General features: G+C 47.8%; 1 protein-coding gene across 7 annotated transcripts in view; it reads left to right on the top strand.

The window, feature by feature from the left end:
- ITPR2 (inositol 1,4,5-trisphosphate receptor type 2) overlaps positions 1 to 22,548 on the top strand; it is a 390,831-nt gene that overhangs the window by 207,142 nt on the left and 161,141 nt on the right. For all 7 annotated transcript variants that reach the window (XM_081210608.1, XM_081210607.1, XM_081210606.1 and 4 more), the window contains 2 exons: positions 17,727 to 17,917; positions 19,127 to 19,269. In XM_081210608.1, coding sequence (XP_081066734.1) covers positions 17,727 to 17,917; positions 19,127 to 19,269 — 334 coding nt within the window. The remainder of the gene's footprint in view (positions 1 to 17,726; positions 17,918 to 19,126; positions 19,270 to 22,548) is intronic.

The following is a 22,548-nucleotide window of genomic DNA, read 5'->3' as shown; positions in this document are numbered from 1 at the left end:
TTGAAGATGGACTTCTGGCAAGCTATGGGCTGCACCTCACAACGGTTGGGAGAAATGTTTTTGCCAAAAATCTCAGAAACCTCATCAGGAGGGCTTTAAACTGACTAATGTGGGGGAGGGAGACAGTGCTCCTGAAGGTAGGAGTCTATCAATTGATGAAGATGATCATCCAAATGTCATAGACCAAATGGAGCAAACAGCATGCAGACCTAGTGGTGGGAGGAAAAAATCCTTAAATAAGAGACACGGGGGAATGATTAATGGACTTCAATGTCTGTACACTAATGCGCAAAGCATGGGAAATAAACAAGATGAGCTTGAGCTCTTGGTACAGCAAACTAAATATGACATAATAGGCATCACTGAAACCTGGTGGGATAAGTCCCACAATTGGAATGTAATAATGGGGGGATACAATCTATTTCAGAGAAACAGACCAGACAAGAAAGGAGGAGGAGTGGCGTTATATGTCAGGGATGTGTATACCTGTGAAGAGATCCAAGATTTAGAACCTCAAAGCCAAAGTGAGAGCATTTGGGTCAAAATTAAGGGAGAGAAAAATAACAGGGACCTCATTGTGGGAGTTTACTATAGATCCCCAAGCCAAACGGAGGACATAGATGATGCCTTCCTGGAACAGATGGCCAAGCATGCAAAAGGAAGGGAGATAGTAGTAATGGGGGACTTCAATTACCCGGATATTTGTTGGATGTCAAACTCAGCCAAGAGCATAAGGTCAAACAGATTCCTCACTGGCCTTGCAGACAACTTCATTGTCCAGAAAGTGGGAGAAGCAACAAGAGGAACAGCCATTTTAGATCTGGTCCTAACCAATGTTGATGACCTGGTTAGTGGGGTAGAAGTGGAAGGATCATTAGGCGCGAGTGATCATGCTCTTCTGAAGTTTACTATACAGTGGAAAGGAGCAGCCAAGCATACTAGGACTCAATTTCTTGACTTTAAGAAAGCCGACTTCATAAAACTTAGGGAAGTGCTGGGTGAGATCCCATGGACAGTAATACTAAAAGGAAAGGGAGTTCATGATGGCTGGGAGTTTGTTAAGAGGGAGATAGTAAAAGCACAACGTCAGGCAATACCAGTGAGACAGAAATATGGAAGGTGCCTAAAGAAGCCAGGGTGGCTATCTAAAGAACTTTTAACTGAGTTAAGATTAAAAAAGGATGTGTACAAAAAATGGAAACGGGGGGAAACCACCAAAGAGGAATTCAAACAAATAGCCAGCACATGTAGACACAAAGTCAGAAAAGCTAAAGCACAGAATGAACTCAGGCTTGCTAGAGAGGTTAAAAGCAACAAAAACGGCTTTTATGGGTATGTTCGTAGCAAAAGGAATAACAAAGAAACAGTGGGGTCACTCAGAGGAGAAGATGGTGAAATGCAAACAGGGGACACAGAAAGGGCTGAACTCCTCAATGCCTTCTTTGCCTCAGTCTTCTCCGATAAAGAAAACAATGGCCGACCTGAAGAATTTGGAGCAAATGATTCAGCAAAGGAAACACAGCCCAGAATAACTAAGGAGATAGTACAAGAATACTTGGCTAGTTTAGATGTGTTCAAGTCTCCAGGGCCAGATGAACTGCATCCAAGAGTATTAAAAGAACTGGCAGATGTGATCTCAGAACCACTGGCAGTCATCTTTGAGAATTCCTGGAGAACAGGCAAAGTCCCGGCAGACTGGAGGAGGGCAAATGTTGTCCCTATTTTCAAAAGGGGGAAAAGAGAGGACCCAAATAATTATCGCCCAGTCAGTCTGACATCAATACCAGGGAAGATTCTGGAGCAGATCATTAAGCAAACAGTCTGTGAGCACCTAGAAAGGAATGCTGTGATCACCAATAGTCAGCATGGATTTCTGAAAAATAAGTCATGTCAGACTAACCTGATCTCGTTTTTTGACAGAATTACAAGCCTGGTAGATGAAGGGAATGCAGTGTATGTAGCCTACCTTGATTTCAGCAAGGCATTTGACAAGGTGCCCCATGATATTCTTGTAAAGAAGCTGGTAAAATGCGGTCTTGACTATGCTACCACTCAGTGGATTTGTAACTGGCTGACTGACCGAACCCAAAGGGTGCTCATCAATGGTTCCTCTTCATCCTGGAGAAGAGTGACTAGTGGGGTGCCACAGGGTTCTGTCTTGGGCCCGGTCTTATTCAACATCTTTATCAATGACTTGGATGATGGACTCAAGGGCATCCTGATCAAATTTGCAGATGACACCAAACTGGGAGGGGTGGCTAACACCCCAGAGGACAGGATCACACTTCAAAACGACCTTGACAGATTAGAGAACTGGGCAAAAACAAACAAGATGAATTTTAACAGGGAGAAATGTAAAGTATTGCACTTGGGCAAAAAAATTGAGAGGCACAAATACAAGATGGGTGACACCTGGCTTGAGAGCAGTACATGTGAAAAGGATCTAGGAGTCTTGGTTGACCACAGACTTGACATGAGCCAACAGTGTGACGCGGCAGCTAAAAAAGCCAATGCAATTCTGGGCTGCATCAATAGGAGTATAGCATCTAGATCAAGGGAAGTAATAGTGCCACTGTATTCTGCTCTGGTCAGACCTCACCTGGAGTACTGTGTCCAGTTCTGGGCACCACAATTCAAGAAGGACACTGACAAACTGGAACGTGTCCAGAGGAGGGCAACCAAAATGGCCAAAGGCCTGGAAACGATGCCTTATGAGGAACGGCTAAGGGAGCTGGGCATGTTTAGCCTGGAGAAGAGGAGGTTAAGGGGTGATATGATAGCCATGTTCAAATATATAAAAGGATGTCACATAGAGGAGGGAGAAAGGTTGTTTTCTGCTGCTCCAGAGAAGCGGACACGGAGCAATGGATCCAAACTACAAGAAAGAAGATTCCACCTAAACATTAGGAAGAACTTCCTGACAGTAAGAGCTGTTCGACAGTGGAATTTGCTGCCAAGGAGTGTGGTGGAGTCTCCTGCTTTGGAGGTCTTTAAGCAGAGGCTTGACAACCATATGTCAGGAGTGCTCTGATGGTGTTTCCTGCTTGGCAGGGGGTTGGACTCGATGGCCCTTGTGGTCTCTTCCAACTCTATGATTCTATGAAATGGCTGGCTAACTACTTCTAGTCTGGGAACCATCTGCCCAAAGCAGAACCCTCAAATCCAGCACATAATCTGGTTCATGTGGTTTTTGGTGGCATCTTTAGTTAAATCCTGTTTTGCCTTTTTTAACCCCACTTTGCTCTACAAGTTCTCTGTTTCAGAAACTTTCCGAACAGGAACAACAAACTAGCATGCTTGTGGAATAAACTAGTGTGGTACAAAAGTACAAGAAATTGGCACATGCTGATCGGCACAAGCAGCCAGTAATAACTTGAATAAAAATAAATATTTATGTTCATATTTCTTTGCTGGTATTTTGAAAAGGCAACATATGTTTCATGTTGTTTTTAAATAATGAAATGTGGAACAAATGAAAGTTAAGCTTCCTACAAGCTACTATGATAAGCAGACAGAGGTTTTGTTTACAGCTCAAAACTTCAGCTGTGACCTCTGACAATTGATGCAAACCTTAATTACAAATAGAATTATACATTTTAAGAACCATTCAGAACAAAGGAACATATTTTCACTTGGCTTTCTTTGTGATAGTTTTAATTAGCTGCAAGTCTTTGAAAAATCATAGTGCTTGACGGAAGAAAGTGGCTTGCTCACTTCAAATAATGCCTGTAAGATCTGTAGGAATGTGACCGTTTCAGCCCTCATGCTCTACAATTTATTCATATGTTCCTGGATATACTATTTCTGAAGGGGTAGCAATGTTAGTTTCTGATTTCAGAAACAACCAGGAATCTTGTAGTACCTTAAAGTCTAACAAATTTATTAAAAGTGTGAGCTTTTGTGGACTACAGTCTACTTCATCAGATGTGTGAAATGGTTTCTTGCATGGGGGAGGGGAGAGACAGATAGTAAACTGTGAGTCAGAAGAAAATGGCATTCAGAGTGGCCATTCAGAGTGGCCATTAACCCCAAACAGTATTTAACAACACATTCATCCAGGCATTGGTAAGCCAATTAACATATGTAGTGTGATTTTGAAAAATCCATTGTGCTGATTTCATTCCAAAAGTGATAGCATTGAACCTCTTGATATATTGTAGTTTGTGTGATTCATATTGCACTCTCCCTTTCAAGTCACTGCCCCCTGGTCTGTCTGTCTATCTATATCTATATCTATATCTATATCTATATCTATATCTATATCTATATCTATATCTATATCTATATCTATATCTATCTATCTATCTATCTATCTATCTATCTATCTATCTATCTATCTATCTATCATCTATCTATCTATCTATCTATCTATCTATCTATCTATCTCCAATTCAGGGTTACACTGAATTTGGTAACACAGGGTAACACAGGGTAACATGGCACAAAAACTTGTGCCATGGTAAAATCGTTTGCCTTCAAAGTGCCACAAAACTCTGTTGTTTTTCCTGGGTTTACAGGAACAACATAACAGTGGATTGGTTTGTTTTGGATTATAGCTTGTAGTTAACGACGAAAGGTCTTAACTATGAGACCTGGCCAAACCCTGACTTAGAGTTTTGTGTGAAGAGTCCCTGGTCCTCACTGCCCTTTAAAATAGACAAAGGGGAAGTACAACTGAAAGTATGTGCAAAGCAGTTACTGTTTATGAAGGGTTTGATTCAGAGTCGGGTCCCTTGCTGGCTTGGGACCTGGTACATATGCACCCTTTTGTTGTCCTGTTTTGAACCCTGACCTTGTCAGCCCAAGACCCTATCATCTGCTCCACACTGCCTCTCTTAGAAGATGTAGGAAGCACTTGAGGGAAACGCCACTCTATTGCTCCTAGTAGAAGGTGTACATCTTAGGCTCAGTTCAAACATAATGTGAAACCATGGCTTACCCTGATCATTATTTAGAGCTCAAGGCATGGCATAAACTTGCAAATGTAAATGTACAGATGCACAACAGGCATCTTGTTGTCTGCTTTTGCTTTCCATCCTTACAGAATTCATGTTCATGATTTCCTCTTCTGCCCTTGAAATAATAGCTTTTAACTTTTTTGTTGTTGATTCAGACATTATGCCAAATCATACTTAGCACCAGTCATGGTTTTCAGACCCATTTCAACTCCCCCTTTCTTTCTCCTTGTGCCCCACCCCCAGGTTAAGTCTTATTATTTCCTAGATATAGGCTTTGACCTCACATTGGGATACAAGGAGGCCGTGACCACTGGCGGAGGAAGAGGCGTATGGGGGAGCGCACCACTCAGGCAGGAGGAGAAGTTATGCTAAGACCAGACTGCTTATTACCGAGGAGGCAGGTTTAGTTGTTGTTTGTGTGGGAATGTTCTGGGGTGCAGGAGAGGATATATTGACTAATTATATCCTTATCCAACTTGTGCTAACAAGTTCCCAAAATATCAGCAGAGTTTACAAACATTCCCCTTTAAGTTCGCAACGGTAACGTGTGCACAGGTTTGCTAGAACCTCTATAATAATTACTCTGGTAATTTCCCCTTTTGTTCCCTCTTAAAATACAAGACACAACACAGCCTTTATAAAAGTATAAAAGAGTTTACTCACGATCTGTTCACAATATGATCCCAGATGGCAGACAGGCTTAAAAAGGTAAAATACACTTAGAATCTATCTTATAGGAAGATAGGCCTCTCCTCTCTTGGCTGAGAGCCAAGAGGGCATCCTGCTTCTTCGAAAGGTGATGGCAGAGAGAGAGAGATGGCTGCCTGCCCTGTGCTTTTGTCATTACCTGCACAGGTGAGGCCACACCCACCTCTGGTCACATGCGGAGGAAGTCCGTCCCCAGGAAGTTTACCTGCTTGTTAGACAGACATCCCTCCCCATGTTCTAACATGTACACTCTAGGAATATTGTCATTGACTGCTCCTGTGTTTACATCCCACATACCCCTTCTCAGGCAATACAACATATACAAAACATAAGCAACTTTATTCAACCACCCAGAGTCCCAGCTTGACACGTAGATTCTGGAAACTCTCTCTTGGTAGGGGTTTCGTCAGGATGTCAGCAGTCATCTCTTGGGTGCTGCAGTAGGATAGTTCCACAAGTCCATCCTGGATCATCTGGCGTATGTAGTGGTATTTAACCCCAATGTGTTTTGTTCTGGCCAGGAACTTTTCACTCTGCGTCAGCTTCAGGCAACTTTGATTGTCCTCTAGCAAGCTGACAGGCCCTTTTCTCACCAACCCAAAGTCCTTTATGAGTTGATCAAGCCAGGCGATCTCTCTACAGGCTTCTGTTGCTGCAACGTATTCTGATTCTGTGGAAGATAATGCTACACAGCTCTGTTTATAACTGCCCCATGAAACAGGTCCATCCCCAAACATAAAAACATGACCACTTGTTGATTTATAATCAGCATTATCCCCAGCCCAATCAGCATCAGTATACCCAACCAACTTAGGGTCTCTGACAGCTGGTAACCTTAATTTACAATTCATGGTACCCTTCAAATATCGCACCACCCTCTTTACACCTGCCCAATCATGCTCAGTGGGAGAATTCACTTTTCTGCTAAGAATCCCCACAGCATTAGCTAAGTCAGGTCTACATGTGGTAACTAAATACAAAAGTTTACCAATCGCCGACCTGTAGTCATTGTTATCTGGCAACTGCTTCGAATCCTGCTGATTCTTCAGGAAGTCAGTAGCCATCGGTGTAGCAACTGGATGTGCGTCTTGCATCTGCATGTGCTCAATTAGCTCGTGGATCTTCTGTCTTTGGCTGAGAAGAAATGAGCCGTCCTCTTCTCTTTCCACCTGGATCCCGAGGTAGTACTGGACATCTCCTAGCTCCTTGACCTCCACCTCCTTGCTAAGGTGTTTTACTATCTGTGTATAGTCTTTCTCACTTGCTGTGGCAATAATCAGGTCATCAACAAATGCTAGGATATATGAGAATTGTCCATTATTTGACTTACTGTACAAGCACTTGTCAGCGTCGCCTTGCTTGTACCCAAGTTGCGTCAGCATTTTATGCAACTTCTGGTTCCAGGCTCTGGCAGCCTGTTTAAGTCCATAAAGTCCTTTCTGCAGTTTGCACACTAGATGTGCCTCATGTGGTTTTACAAAACCCTTGGGCTGCTTCATGTAAATTTCTTCTGAAATCTGCCCATGTAGAAAAGCGGTAGCAATGTCAATGTGTTTCACCCTCATTTTCTTGGAGGCTGCAATGCTTAAAAGCATTCTTACGCTGCCGTACCTCACAGTTGGTGCAAAAACTTCATCATAGTCTTCACCAAAACGCTGTGAAAATCCCTGTGCTACAAGTCTAGCTTTGTAGCGCTGCACTTCTCCTTCTGACCCCTTCTTAACCTTGAAAACCCATTTACTGCCAATGGCCTTCTTACCGGGAGGCAGCTCAGTGAGTGTCCAGGTCTTGTTCTGATGCAGTGCATCCATCTCCTCCTGCGCGGCCTTCCTCCAGAGACTGGCTTCTGCAGCTGGCATCTCCTGTATCTCTTCCCAAGTGGAAGGTTCCTGTGGAAACGCCGACCCTGCAAGGTAGGACAACCGTACTGGTGGGACACCTTTGTTGGTTCTGGATGAGCGTCTGACTTCTGGTTCTGCGACCGCATCAGCTTCCTCATCCTCCTCCAACGCAGGCATGTCCCCATCTGAGTCCTCATCTTCGTCTCTGGTCCCGCCAGGGTTCTGGTCCTCTGCGTCTTCTGGTGCGTCGCCTGTAGGGGACGCTGTAACACTCGAAGGCAGATAATTACTTTGTGGGGTCTCAAAAGGGAAATATACAAACTCTTGAGTCCTTTCCGACTCATCTGAAGAATCCACAACAGTGTTCTTAGTGTCTACTTTTCCATATTCATCAAAATAAACCGCATGGTATGCATTTGTCTTACCAGTTTGTAAGTCCATAATTCTGTATCCTTTGCCCCCAGAAGCATATCCCACAAGGATACCTGCTTTTGCCCTGGAGTCAAGCTTGTGTCTGTGTTCCTTGGGCACGTGGAAGTAACACGGACTTCCAAACACACGTATTTGCGACAAATTGGGAGCTTTCCCATGCCAAAGTTCAAATGGTGTGCGCTCTGCACCTTTAGTTGGCAGTCTATTCTGCAAATAGACCGACGTGTACACTCCTTCGGCCCACAGCTTGTGTGGCAAACGTGCATCCTTTAGCATGCACCTTGTCATGTCCATAATGGACCTAAACTTTCTCTCAGCTATGGCATTCTGCTGTGGTGTGTAAGGAATTGTGGTTACGTGTGCAATTCCTTCCTTGGCCAGGAGAGCCTGCATTTCATTTGAGCAGTACTCACCTCCATTGTCACTCATTAACACAGCTGGAGCTCTCTGGAATTTATTCTTGACCATGGCAATGTATTCTTGGAGCTTCTCCACTGTCTCACTCTTCTCTTTGAGGAAATATACAACACAAAATCTTGAAAAGTCATCCAGAAATATTAAAATATATCTATTCTTTCCCAGTGAGGGAACATTCATGGGTCCACATATGTCAGTGTGCACTATGTCAAGCACTTTGTTGCTTCTTTGTTCTGCACAACGTGGAAATGAAGGTTTTACAGCCTTCTCAGTAATACAGCTTATGCACTTTGTTGGAGCTTTGTTGCTCTGCTTTACCTGCAAACCTCTTACAAGATCTCTTTTCTGTAGATCCAGAATGACGTTGGTGTCTCTGTGTCCAAGCCTTCTGTGCCACAGGTCCAGATCTGCTTCATCCTTCTGGCTGGAATGTGCCACTTTTGCAGACTGGTTCTCTGAAAGATCAAGCTCATATACACCATTTATTAGCTTTGCTTGAGCAAACACTTTGCCATTTCTAGTCACTTTACATTCTCCATTTCCAAATGTGATCTGGAAACCTTTCTTGTCCAAAGTGGACACGCTGATTAAATTGCAGCTCAGCTCTGGAACGTACAAAACTCTAGAGATTGTGTTCTCAATGCATTCATTGTTTATATTGCATTTCAGGCTCATGGAACCTGCACCTTTTGCTTTAACAATGTTGCCATCTGCAATCTCAATTTCAGATCCTTCTTCATCATTTATCTCATTAATCTCATTAAAATAGTCCTTTTTATATGAAAAATGCGAACTGGCACCTGAATCTAAAATCCATTTATTACGTTTATTTTCACGATTCTGGACAGCTAAATTCCTTTCTTGCAGTAACCATGTGCATTCACATTTCCCCTTCTTTTCCCCTTTTGGCTGAAAGGGGTGGGGTTTCTTCGCTTTAGGAGCTCTGCAGTTCTTTGCAATGTGTCCTTCTTTGTTACAATTGAAGCAATTCACTTTCTTAGGCAACTCTTTGGACTTTGTACATTGCCTAGATGCATAACTGCTGTCCTTGCTTCTAGCATTTCTCACTGGAGATTCAGCTCTATCTCTGCATTCTTCTTTTAAATAACCAATCAAGTCTTTAAAAGTCAGACCTTGTCTATGAGCCATCAAACTTACAAATGCGCTAAAACGTGGTCCAAGTGATGATAACAAAAATGCTATCTTTGTATCCTCATCAAAAGCTTTGGGAGTCAGATCAATTCTTTGAATAATCTCTGTAAATTTGTTGATGTGCTCTGTGAATTCCTCTTTTGAATTCATCCTCAATCTGGTTAATTTACACACCAAGTTTCTGAAGCTGTTTATGCTAGATTCTCCATATACGCGCTTGTCAGGGGTTCAGGAGCAGAGGCAAGGGCAAGGGAGGAAACAGAGAGCGAAGGGGAGGAGGCAGAAGAAAAGATGAGCGATGACGACGACCCGAGATCTCCGAGTCTTTCCAGTGAATCAGAAGATTCACAGGAAGGGGCGCCAGTGGCCAGAGCAAGGGGGGAGCCTAGGGAGACACCCCAGGAAGAAGGGTCCAGAGGGGGCTCAGAGAGCAGCAGTTGGAAATCGGGACCAGCATCACCAACAGAACGCAGTGGAGAGGAAGGGCGCCAGGTAGGAGGGAGGGCAGGAGTCAGGAGTGGCCACACCTCCATCGGGGAGCGAAGAAACGGTTAGGCGGAAAGTGGAAGGTTGGGCGCGCGCGCCAAGTTCAAATGCACAGGAAGGTGGCGCAGTAAGCAGCCCGGAAAGGGAGCCAGGTCCTAAAGCCCGACGCAAGGAGACAGAAGGGTCCGGGGGGTCAGCGTCAGAAGCGTCCCGGAAGGAAGAGACCACGGGGGGCAGAGGGACCCAGAGAAGAACGGTCAGGCGGAAAAGGTGGAGTAAGGCTAGGGTACTTAGCTGGTGTACAGGGGGCGGAGACTCAGACGGAGCTTCGCCGGTCTAACCCATAAGACGTAGAGTTGCACGCAGCAGCTTGAGAATGGAAACTGTAACTCAATAAAAGACTTTTATAAGTGACCGCTGGCTAGCGTGATCCTCTGTGAGCTAGGATCTGGAAGCAGCTCTGACAGCGCTCAATATCTCTTAAGATTTGAGATGCATCATCTGTACTATTTATTAATGATAGCTGCTCATCACGAAGTCCACTCAAAATTATGTGTCTAGCTTCGCTGTTCATGCGTTTCCAAGCACTTATTTTGGCTATAGCTTCCTCAGACGATCCCGTAGGTTGAGGGTTTAAAGCTTCCAAAATGTGCTTATAATCTAAACACGCTATCAAGCGCTGCTTCCAGTGCATGAAATTGTACTCATTCAGCACAGGCATTCCTAGCTTTGCATCACTATCAAAAGCTGCTCCAGCCATCTTAAAATCCAAAATTTGAAAATTCTTCAAAATTTCAAAAATTTCTCAAAATTTTAAAATCAAAATCTCAAAAATCTCAAAATACAAAACAATTCTTCACTGCCTTGGGTCACTGTGAACTCTGAGGGAAGGGGGGGGTGCTTAATCCCCACTGCACAATGGAACAAAGGACCATGTGCTTACCAGGAAGTTAACTCAGAAAAATACTACTCAACTCAAAATCACAATCCAATGCAATCCTTCAAAAATACGCAGAAATATGCAATACTGGGGCCACTAACCCTTTGTGGGAATGTTCTGGGGTGCAGGAGAGGATATATTGACTAATTATATCCTTATCCAACTTGTGCTAACAAGTTCCCAAAATATCAGCAGAGTTTACAAACATTCCCCTTTAAGTTCGCAACGGTAACGTGTGCACAGGTTCGCTAGAACCTCTATAATAATTACCGTATTTTTCGTACTATTGGACGCACCGGTCCATAGGACGCACCTAGATTTGGGGGGGGGGGAATAAAGGCAAAAAAAATTTATCCCCCCCCCCGCCAGGCGCGGGGCTGGGGCGGGGAAGCCCGAGCTTCCCCCTCCCCCAGAACGGGACCCAGAGCCATGCCGAAGCTGCGCGCAGCTTTGGCATCGCTCTGGGAGCTTGCGGGGCTGGGGGAGGAGGAAGCCTTCCGCCAGCCTCCAAACCATGTCGGGAGACAGCGGGATGGCGCACTGCGCCTCTCCCGCTGTCCCCCGAGTTTGCGGGGCTGGGCCAGCCTTCTAACCAAGTCGGGGGACAGCTGGAAGGGCGCACTGCGCCTCTCCCGCTGTCCCCCGAGTTTGCGGGGCTGGCGACGGGGAGGAGCAGGCTTCGCCCCCCGCCAGCCTTCTAGCCAAGTTGGGGGACAGAGGGAAAGGCGCGCTGCGCCTCTCCCGCTGTCTCCCGAGTTTGCGGGGCTGGCGGCGGGGAGGAGCAGGCTCCCCCCCCAGCCTTCTAACCAAGTCGGGGGACAGCGGGAAGGGCGCGCTGAAGCCTGGAGGTTGTGGGGCTGGTGGGGGGCAGAAGCAGGAGCGCCGCCATCCCGCTATTCCCCGACCTGATCTGGAGGTTGTGGGGCTGGTGGGGGGGAGAAGCATGCTTGCTTCTCCCACCCCCAGCCTCCAGATCAGGTCAGGGAATAGCGGGATGGCGGCGCTTCGCCATCCCCCTATCCCCCGAGCTTGTGGGGCTGGGGGGGGAGAAGCAGGCTTGCTTCTCCCACCCCCAGCCTCCAGATCAGGTCGGGGAATAGCGGGATGGCGGCGCTTCGCCATCCCCCTATCCCCCGAGCTTGTGGGGCTGGGGGGGGGAGAAGCAGGCTTGCTTCTCCCACCCCCAGCCTCCAGATCAGGTCGGGGAATAGCGGGATGGCGGAGCGCTGCCATCCCGCTATTCCCCGACCTGATCTGGAGGTTGTGGGGATGTGGGGGGGGGGGAGAAGCAGGCTTGCTTCTCCCACCCCCAGCCTCCAGATCAGGTCGGGTAATAGCGGGATGGTGGCGCTTCGCCATCCCCCTATCCCCCGAGCTTGTGGGGCTGGGGGGGGGGAGAAGCAAGCTTGCTTCTTCCCCCGCCAGCCTCCAGATCAGGTCGGGGAATAGCGGGATGGCGGCGCTTCGCCATCCCCCTATCCCCCGAGCTTGTGGGGCTGGGGGGGGAGAAGCAGGCTTGCTTCTCCCACCCCCAGCCTCCAGATCAGGTCGGGGAATAGCGGGATGGCGGAGCGCTGCCATCCCGCTATTCCCCGACCTGATCTGGAGGTTGTGGGGATGTGGGGGGGGGGGAGAAGCAGGCTTGCTTCTCCCCCCGCCAGCCTCCAGATCAGGTTGGGGAATAGCGGGGTGGCGGCCTTGCGCCTCCCCGCTGTCCCCAGCTTTTGGGTGCAGGCTGCTGCCCGCAAGCCTTGCGAGCCCGCGGGACATCCCGCCGGGCTTGCAAGACTTGGGATAGCTTCCTGAAGCCTGGAGAGCGAGAGGGGTCGGTGCGCACGGACCCCTCTCGCTCGCCAGGCTTCAGCAAAAGCCTGCATTCGCACCATAGGACGCACACACATTTCCCCTTCATTTTTGGAGGGGAAAAAGTGCGTCCTATAGTGCGAAAAATACGGTACTCTGGTAATTTCCCCTTTTGTTCCCTCTTAAAATACAAGACACAACACAGTCTTTATAAAAGTATAAAAGAGTTTACTCACGATCTGTTCACAATATGATCCCAGATGGCAGACAGGCTTAAAAAGGTAAAATACACTTAGAATCTATCTTATAGGAAGATAGGCCTCTCCTCTCTTGGCTGAGAGCCAAGAGGGCATCCTGCTTCTTTGAAAGGTGATGGCAGAGAGAGAGAGATGGCTGCCTGCCCTGTGCTTTTGTCATTACCTGCACAGGTGAGGCCACACCCACCTCTGGTCACATGCGGAGGAAGTCCGTCCCCAGGAAGTTTACCTGCTTGTTAGACAGACATCCCTCCCCATGTTCTAACATGTACACTCTAGGAATGTTGTCATTGACTGCTCCTGTGTTTACATCCCACAGTTTGGAGACTATCTCTGCTCCGGGGTCTGGTCTTGACCGGATGGATACTGGAATCAACAAGGGAGACCCACATGACCTGAAGGTGCTGCTGTGCAATGCCAGGTCAAGGATTCACAAGACCACTGCCATCCATTACTTGATCATGGATGGGGGACTTGACCTGGCATGTGTAACAGGGACTCAGTTGGATGAGGCGCATGGTCCTGTTCTTGCCGCTGCTTGTCCACCAGGTTTCTCTTCTGCACAGCAATCCAGGTCATATGGGTGGGGAGGGGGGGTTGCAGTGATTTTTAGGAAGTCATTAGCCTGCATCAGGCGTCCTATTGGGAAGACCCAGTTTTCTGAGTGCATGTTCTGGAAATTGGGCAAGGATTACTTTTGGTGTACCAGCCTCCCCACTGCACCAAGGATTCCCTGCCCAAGCTGCTTCAGGTTGTGGTGGATGTTCTCCTGGAGACACCTAGTTTAGCTGTCCTAGGGGTTTTAAACATCCATGCCGACACGACCATACAAGGGCCGCTTGGGACTTCATGGAAAGCATGGCCTCCATGGGGCTGTCCCTGAATAAGTTTGGCCCAACTCATAGTCGTGGACATACCTTAGACCTGGTGTTCACCTCTATTGATGTACCCACTGACACTAAGTAAAAGCAAAGCAAAAGAAGTGCCATGGTCAGATCACTTCCTGGTGCAACTGGACTTTTCCGTGACCCATTGCCTCTGCAGGGAGGTGGAACCGATTCGGATGGTCCACCCCCGCCATTTAATGGATCAAAGTGGTTTCCAGAGAGTGGTAGGGGATGTTTTATCCCATGCTGATATCCTTCCCCTGGTGACCCGCTGGAATGCGGAATTCCCTGGTGACCCGCTGGAATGCGGAATTAACCAGGGCCATTGACTCTCTGGCTCCAAAGCGCCCTCTGCGAGTACATGGAGCCTGGACTGCCCCATGGTTTCCCCCTCAGCTGAGGGTGCTGAAACAATTGCTGGGATGGCTAGAGCGCCGGTGGGGGAAAACTCACTCTGAATCTGACCAGACACGGGTTAAAGCTCAATGTTGAGCCTACCAAGTGGTGATAGCAATGGCGAAGAGGACCTTCTTCACCGCCTCTATTGGATCTGCAGAAAACAGAAGCAGGAGACTTTTTCAGGTGGTTTGTAATTTAATGGAATCATCTGCACCATTGGGGCGTGGTAAGGACCCCAAGATTTTTGCAGATAAAGTAGCTCAGGTTCAGAAAGAGATAGATTCTACCGTGAGAGCAGGGCCAGGGCGGCTTAAGTTGCATGGGATCAATTTCAGTATGTTACCTCCGAGGATGTGGGCAGGCTGCTTGGATGAGTGAAACCGTCCATCTGTCTCCTTGATCCTTGCCCATCTTGGCAAATAAAAGCAAGCTGAGAAGGGCTGGGTGATGGGCTCTGCAAAGTGGTGAATGCTTCCCTCTGTGAGGGAGGCTTCCCAGACCCACTGAAAGAGGCGGTTATTCAACCACTCCTTAAAAAAACATATTTGGACCCGGCCGATATGGCCAACTATCACCCAGTCTCAAATCTTCCATTCTTGGGCAAGGTGATTGAGCGGGTGGTTGCGGAACAACTCCAGGCACGCCTGAAGGATGCGGGCCATTTGGATCCCTTCTAATTGGGATTCAGGCCTCATCATGGGACTGAAACTGCCTTGGTCCCACTGGTCAATGATTTCTGGTAGGCTAGGGACAAAGGTGAAAACTGTTTCCTAGTTCTGCTGGATCTTTCAGCAGCCTTTGATACCATTGACCACAACATCCTTCTGGACCATCTAAAGAAGTATAGTGGTTCCGCTCCTTCCTCCCGGGTCCTGTCCAGAAAGTGGTGTGGGAAGATGAGTGTTTGGACCCCTGGGCTCCCACTTGTGGGGTGCCTCAGGGTTCTGTCTTCTCCCCCATGCTTTTTAACATGTATATGAAGCTGCTGGGAGAGATCATCAGGGGGTTTGGGCTGGGTGTACATCAATATGTGGATGATACCCAGCTTTACCTCTCTTTTAAATTTCATCATCAATCTTTATTACGGTCCAAAGACCCAACAAAACATTACAAATTAATACAGAGTTCATACAGTCTACCTCCAGGTTAATCAAGCACTTTGTTTGGAATATAGGGCTCGTTTGTTCTTGCAACCACCGATAAAAACTTTGCCACTGCCAACATTCTAGCTTTTGTCCGGTCTTCCAGTAGGAACCTGACATAGTGAGCCTCTGACTTTCCCGGGAAAGGCACCAGCAAGGGTAGTATCAGTTCAGCCCTGGCCTGCTCATACTTCGCACAATGTAACAAAATATGATCTAAATCAGAACCAGTGAAGGTGGTGAAGTTCCTGTATGAGTGCCTGGAGGTGGTTGGAGGATGGATGGCAGCTAACAAATTGAGGTTGAATCCTGACAAGACAGAAGTACTCTTTTTGGGGGGACAGGGGGCGGGCAGGTGAATGGGGTAACTGTGTCCCTGAAGGACCAGGTGCACAGCCTGGGAGTCATTTTGGACTCACAGCGGTCCATGGAGGCGCAGGTCAATTCTGTGTCCAGGGCAGCTGTCTACCAGCTCCATCTGGTACACAGGCTGAGACCCTACCTGTCTGCAGAATGTCTCACCAGAGTGGTGTATACTTTAGTTACCTCCCGCTTGGACTACTGCAATGTGCTCTGTGTGGGGCTACCTTTAAATGACCCGGAAACTTCAACTAATCCAAAATGTGGCAGCTAGACTGGTGACTGGGAATGGTCTACTGAAAGAGCTACATTGGCTCCCAGTACATTTCCGAGCAGAATTCAAAGTGTTGGTGTTGACCTTTAAAGCCCTAAATGGCCTTGGCCCAGTATACCTGAAGGAGCGTCTCCGCCCCCATCGTTCAGCGATGAGGTCCAGCAATGAGAGCCTTCTGGCGGTTCCCTCACTGTGAGAGGTGAGGTTACAGGGAACCAGGCAGAGGGCCTTCTCAGTAGTGGCGCCTGCCCTGTGGAACACACTCCCTTCAGATGTCAAGGGGATAAACAACTATCTGACTTTTAGGACACCTTTTTAAGGGAAGTTTTTAAGTTTGATGTTTTATTCTGTTGGGAGCCACCCAGAGTGGCTAGGGGAAACACAGCCAGATGGGCGGGGTATAAATAATAAATTACTCTTATTATTATGGCTAAGTGAAATTTTTACCTGGTCTCCCAGGACATAGGCCTTAGAGATTAAATGCAAACATGTGTAACTCATTCAGTAAAGGAACTTCCTTTTTTAAAACACAGACAACTATTTCCGAAAAGGCAAAGGCCGCCACTTCTCTGTTCCAAAATTCCCCCAAACATCTCTGTTTTTGTTCTAAAAAAACAGCTTCCCTGAGATTCTGTGCCTTTAGCTGCCGCCCCAAGCCTCGCGCACCCGGTGGGACCTCCTGCCGGGAGCGCGAGGCTTGCTGACACTCGCCCGAAGCAGGGGAAGCCCTCCGGAGGGCTCCCCGTGCTTCGGGTGACAGGCTGCCCTCCCGAGGGCTCCCCGTGCTTCGGGCGACAGGCTGCCGCCCCAAGCCTCGCGCACCCGGTGGGACCTCCTGCCGGGTGCGCGAGGCTTGCAGACACTGGCCCGAAGCAGGGGGAGCCCTCCGGAGGGCTCCCCGTGCTTCGGGCGACAGGCTGCCGCCCCAAGCCTCGCGCACCCGGTGGGACCTCCTGCCAGGTGCGCGAGGCTTGCAGACACTGGCCCGAAGCAGGGGGAGCCCTCCGGAGGGCTCCCCGTGCTTCGGGCGACAGGCTGCCGCCCCAAGCCTCGCACACCCGGTGGGACCTCCTGCCGGGTGCGCGAGGCTTGCAGACACTCGCCCGAAGCAGGGGGAGCCCTCCGGAGGGCTCCCCGTGCTTCGGGCGACAAGCTGCCGCCCCAAGCCTCGCGCACCCGGTGGGACCTCCTGCCGGGAGCGCGAGGCTTGCAGACACTCGCCCGAAGCAGGGGGAGCCCTCCGGATGGCTCCCCATGCTTCGGGCGACAGGCTGCTGCCCCAAGCCTCGCGCACCCGGTGGGACCTCCTGCCGGGCGCGCGAGGCTTGCAGGCATTCGCCCCATAAGACGCACCCCGATTTCCCCTTCATTTTTGGAGGGGAAAAAGTGCGTCTTATGGGGCGAAAAATTCCGGTAGCTTTTTTTAGAGAGGTGCCAGCATACAGAGTGATGTCACTCTATGCCCATGGAGAATCCTAGGCAGTGGTGGGTTTCCCACCACCCTTAGAAGTTTAGTCTGTTTGCAAGCCTAGTCTTTTTCTGTCTCCAAAGTTTCCAATTTCAGCAACATTACCTTCTTATATGCCATGTCTACTTCCCATCCTTTTACTTGGATTATTATGTTTGCATCTGTACTAAGATTTTTCTATTCCAAATGCATTCTTCCAAAGCAAAGAACCGTGGAATTGCAATCCCTGTGGATTTGGACAGCCAAGTTAATACACTTTTCATGAAGAGTCATTCTAATATGGTGCAGAGAGCAGTGATGGGTTGGAGAATGTCTGCCCGCAGCGGACCTCGCTTTAAAGAAGCACTCGGAGGACCTTCTTGGGATTACAGGAATATCATTGAGAAACTACAGGTGTGGTAGAAAATGGCACATGTTTACAGTCTGTATATTATTGGTTTTTTAAAAATTGTATATGAGGTGCTGGAGAACACAATGCTTAGGACCAGCATGCCACAAAATCCACAAGCGTTTCCAAATTCGAATCTTAAAACTTCTCAACAAACTAAGCAGCCAATTTGCACCCTCATTGACTTTTTATGGACTGCCTAGAGTGTTGGGGAACTCAAGACTTTTCTATTGGAAAATGCAACTATTTATTATGTATATTGAAGAGTCTCATGGTGTTCTGTGGCACAGCAAGTTTAGTCACACTTATATCTCTCTTGCTACAAGTTTTCCTGCTACATTTAAAAAAAACCTACAAAGCTGATGGACTCAGTGATCTTCCATCGTGAAAGGAAGGAGGCAGCCCTTGTTTTGACGCAATTTTAATTCAACCCCTTTTACTCTAACATGTAAGGCTCAGTGATTATGTTTTGAATCATAGGCCCTCCCCTTTCTCAGTTGACAAGATGGGCGGGTAAATCACAGGTTGATGCGTTTTAGGCCACCAATTGGAATATGAGCATATATGGGTCCATAGAGGTGCCCACTAACACTAGGTAAGTAGTGAAGGATATCAGAGACAGAGAAGTGGTAGGGTAGAATTGTTCTCCATCCGTCCACACTGAACTCCTGTCCCACTTATGGTGGTTTCTCACTCTTTCATGTCAATGACAGAAGTTTGTCTTCTTTCCTCCTGAATGATGCTTTCATCCAAAATGTGTGCTGGCATATCTGATGTTAGCATAATGTTCTGTCTTTTGAAAATAAATGCTTACATAGCTGTTACTACACACTAATGATTAGTTGGTTTACTTCCTCCAACAGAAGGAGCCATTCTGTCCAGAGAAGACTCTTTTTGTCAGATTAGGGAACCATTTAGATCCAATTTGTTATGTTCTTGCATAGAGGCGTCTAGTGAAAACATCATGTTATAAATATAGCGGCGATATATGTTTGAGTGTCTGGATGAAATTAACATGTTGTCTGAGTGTTATGTGTTTCTGGTATATGACTACTATTTTCATCTGGTCATCCCAGTCCACATCACAGATTGGGAAAAATGTTGAAAAATGAGGACTCGTTCTACTTCATGATTGGAAAACTAGCAGCAGACATTAAACAGATGGCCAGTTCCAACTAAACTGGACACTTTCCTCTTGGTGTTTTATTTTTTAGGATGTTGTAGCCTCCTTGGAACAGCAGTTCAACCCCATGATGCAGGCTGAATTTTCGGTGTTGGTTGATGTATTGCACAGCCCTGAACTTCTTTTCCCTGAGGGAAGTGACGCTAGAATCAGATGTGGGGCTTTCATGTCCAAGTAAGTGCCTGAAGCTATTGAAGCCAAGGTTTGTTCTTGGTTTTACCCATTGTGGTTTATTCTTCTGCCTTATTCATCATCGTGAAAGACACTTTGTTTCTCTTATATCAAAGATACATAGGATGTCATATATTAATAGAAAATACTCAGAGTTGTAGGGGATGAGGCAGGCACCAGAGCACCAATTTTCCCAGTTAATGGTGTGCAAGCGATCCAAAATACATTTAGTTTGGTGAGATTTTCCCTGTATAGGGAAAACTTTTAATGTGTAATGTTTAATTATGCTTTTATATATGTTGGAAGTCACCAAGAGTGGCTGGGGCAAGACAGTCAGATGGGCGGGGTAAAAATAAAACAACAACAACAATAACAATTGAAAACTGTTAGGGAAACAGCCCTGTAAATAGCTGAAATGAATAGAAAGACAAAACAATGTGTGCTGGATTGCTGCACAACCTTTTAATAGCACACAAGCTTTCTAAAATCAAGTAGATTCCCCCCAATAGATATACGATTACAAAATGTTATGAGCATTTAAATTTAAATATATTGCAGTGAAACTTAATATGCATTTAATCCCTTTTGTTAAAGCATTTGATCTAGGGACTGAGACAAAACCAATATCTTCCTTGATTTTTATTATATATTGTTAAACTCCAACTTGTAGTGTATTCAGTCTTCCACTATCTATACTTGGCCTTGACTTGTTAAAGTGTTTAATTGCAGTCTGGCTGAGTGCCTTTAATATTGGCGTCTTGGCTTTCCTATGCCCTTGATGTCCTTCAGGAAATCTGCAAATGTTAAATAGAGCAAACTTGGAGAAGCAAACAAATTTGGCAATTTTACTGTTTCTACAATAACTGGCATATTTTGCAAAGCCGAGGTGGTAGCATTTACACAAAGGTTGATGATTATGCCAATAAATCAATGGCAGCCTTCCTCAAGGGGCAAATAGGAGCTTTGGGGGGGGTGCATTTTTACTGGGCAGGTTGGGCAGGTTAATCTCCCCCCCCCCCATGCATGGTGATCCCCTGCCCTTCTTTATGGCTACCATTCAAGTTTTTTTCTTTTTTAAGAAAAACTAGAAAACAAGATAAACAGGTAGTCTGTTCCCTTCTCCATTGGTGGGTATGGCTTTTGCCTTCAAAGGCGGACTTGGACCTACAGTGGTGCCCCGCAAGATGAATGCCTCGCAAGACGGAAAACCCGCTAGACAAAAGGGTTTTCCGTTTTTGAGCTGCTTCGCAAGATGATTTTCCCTATGGGCTTGCTTTGCAAGACGAAAACGTCTTGCGAGTGTTCCGATTTTTTCCGCTCCCCCCCTTTTTCTAAGCCGCTAAGCCGCTAATAGCCTTTTAGCCGCTAAGCCGCTAAGCCTTTAATAGCCACTAAGCCTTTAATAGCCGCTAAACCGCTAATAGCACTAATCCGCTAAGCCGCTAATAGGGTTGCTTCGCAAGACGAAAAAACCGCTAGACGAAGAGACTCGAGGAACAGATTAATTTCGTCTTGCGAGGCACCACTGTAGTTGTTTCCGAAATCGATTTGTCTAGTAATGGGGTGGTGCTGAGCTCCCAGTGAGCTACCCATTCTTCTGGAAAAGTTAGCTAACATCTGTTCAGGCCAGGCCAAACTGTGATCCATGGACCACAGCTTCACTCAGGTGGTCCACAGCATGCTTGCTGAGTTATGGTTGAAGATGGGGGGTGGCACATCCATTGCATTAAATAGACTGATATTTAACTGTATTTTATTGCTTTTTACATTTCTTATATTGTATTTCATTCTATGGATTTCAAATTGTAATTGTCAGGGCTGCCACTCAGTCCCAGCTCACATAGGACCACGTTAGCCAGCGTTCAGGTTAAAAGAGTCTTTATTGGATTACAGCTTCCATTTCCACACTGCAATATGCAGCCCTACTTCTTCTAGGTCAGACCGGCGAAGACCCGTCTGAGTCTCCGCCTCTAGCACACCAGCTTAATACCCTAGCCTTGCTCCACCTCCTGCGCCTTTCCCTCCGTCTCTGGGTCCTTCTGCCCCCCGGGGTCTCCTTTTTCCTACTCTCTTCTGACGCGGACCCCCCTGACCCTTCCGCCTCCTTGCGGCGGGCTTTGGGACCTGGTTCACTCTCTGGGCTGCTTACTGCGCCAGCTTCCGCTACATTTGAACTTGGCGCGCGCGCCCAACTCTCAACCTTCCTCTTGATCGTTTCGTCGCTCCCCGAGGTGGGCGTGACTACTCCTGACTCATGCCCTCCCTCCTTCTGAAAGCCTCCGGAACCCGATCTCTGGTCCCCTTTCTCCCCGCTGTTCCCGTCTGGGTACGTGGGTCCCGATCTCCAACTGCTGCTCTCTGATTCCTCTCTGGACCCTTCTTCCTGGGGTGTCCCCCTGCTTTCCCCCCTTGCTCTGACTGCTGGCGCTCCCTTCTGGGAATCCTCGGACTCACTGGATAAGCTCGGCGATCTCGGTTCGTCATCCCCACTCATCTTTCCTTCGTATTCCTCCCCCTCGCTCTCTGTCTCCTCCCTTCTCTGCGTCTCTGCTTCTGAACCCCTGACATCCATCCCCCCCTCGAAGCCCCCCCTTCCCCCCTCCCCACTTTCAAGGGTGGTTGCAGGGTGCTCCATCATCACAGGAGTGAATGCCGGATACAGTTCGCTCCTCGTTGCTGGCCGCCAACTGAAGACCTCCGAGTCTTCCTCCTCGCGTTCGTCAACGGTGAGCTGCTCCGCCTCCATTTCAGTGCCGCCGTGCTCGAAACCGAGATCCTCCCCGCACACGTCCATGTCAGTCTCTGCGTCGGTCGCTTGACCTGGCATCTCCAGCCACCTCCGGCGCCACTGCTCCTCTGGCCGATCGTCCCACCAATACGAGGTGTCGGACGCCGAACCCTCCGGTGACCCCTCTGGGGAATGTGTGCGCTGTGCGGGCTCCCCGTCCGAGTCGAAGCCATGGAACGTGCTGGAGGAAAGTGTGGGCGTGAACAACCAGTCGTCGAAGAAGCCTGCTGGCATGGGTCTGTGTGGGAAAAGGGCATGAAACTCGTCCTTGAGCAGGGGTTCCTCCAAAGCGTAGTCTGGCACCCAGCTATTAGCACTAGCCCGGGTGCCCTCTCTGGCTAGGAGGTATTCCACTCCGTCTTCCCCCCATCTGGAGTCCAAAATTTCCGTGACTTCGTTGATGGGGTCCTGCTGTGGCAATCTTCCCGCCTCCGACCGCTCCTGAGACGGACTCGGTGCTGTTCCTGGTTCCTGGAACCTGTGAGGTGTCCTGT

The sequence above is a fragment of the Podarcis bocagei genome, assembly GCF_964188305.1.
Source record: "Podarcis bocagei genome assembly, chromosome: 10".
In the NCBI taxonomy this organism is placed as follows: domain Eukaryota; kingdom Metazoa; phylum Chordata; class Lepidosauria; order Squamata; family Lacertidae; genus Podarcis; species Podarcis bocagei.
Note: the sequence above shows the minus strand (reverse complement) of the source record. Positions and strands in the feature narration are given on the sequence as shown.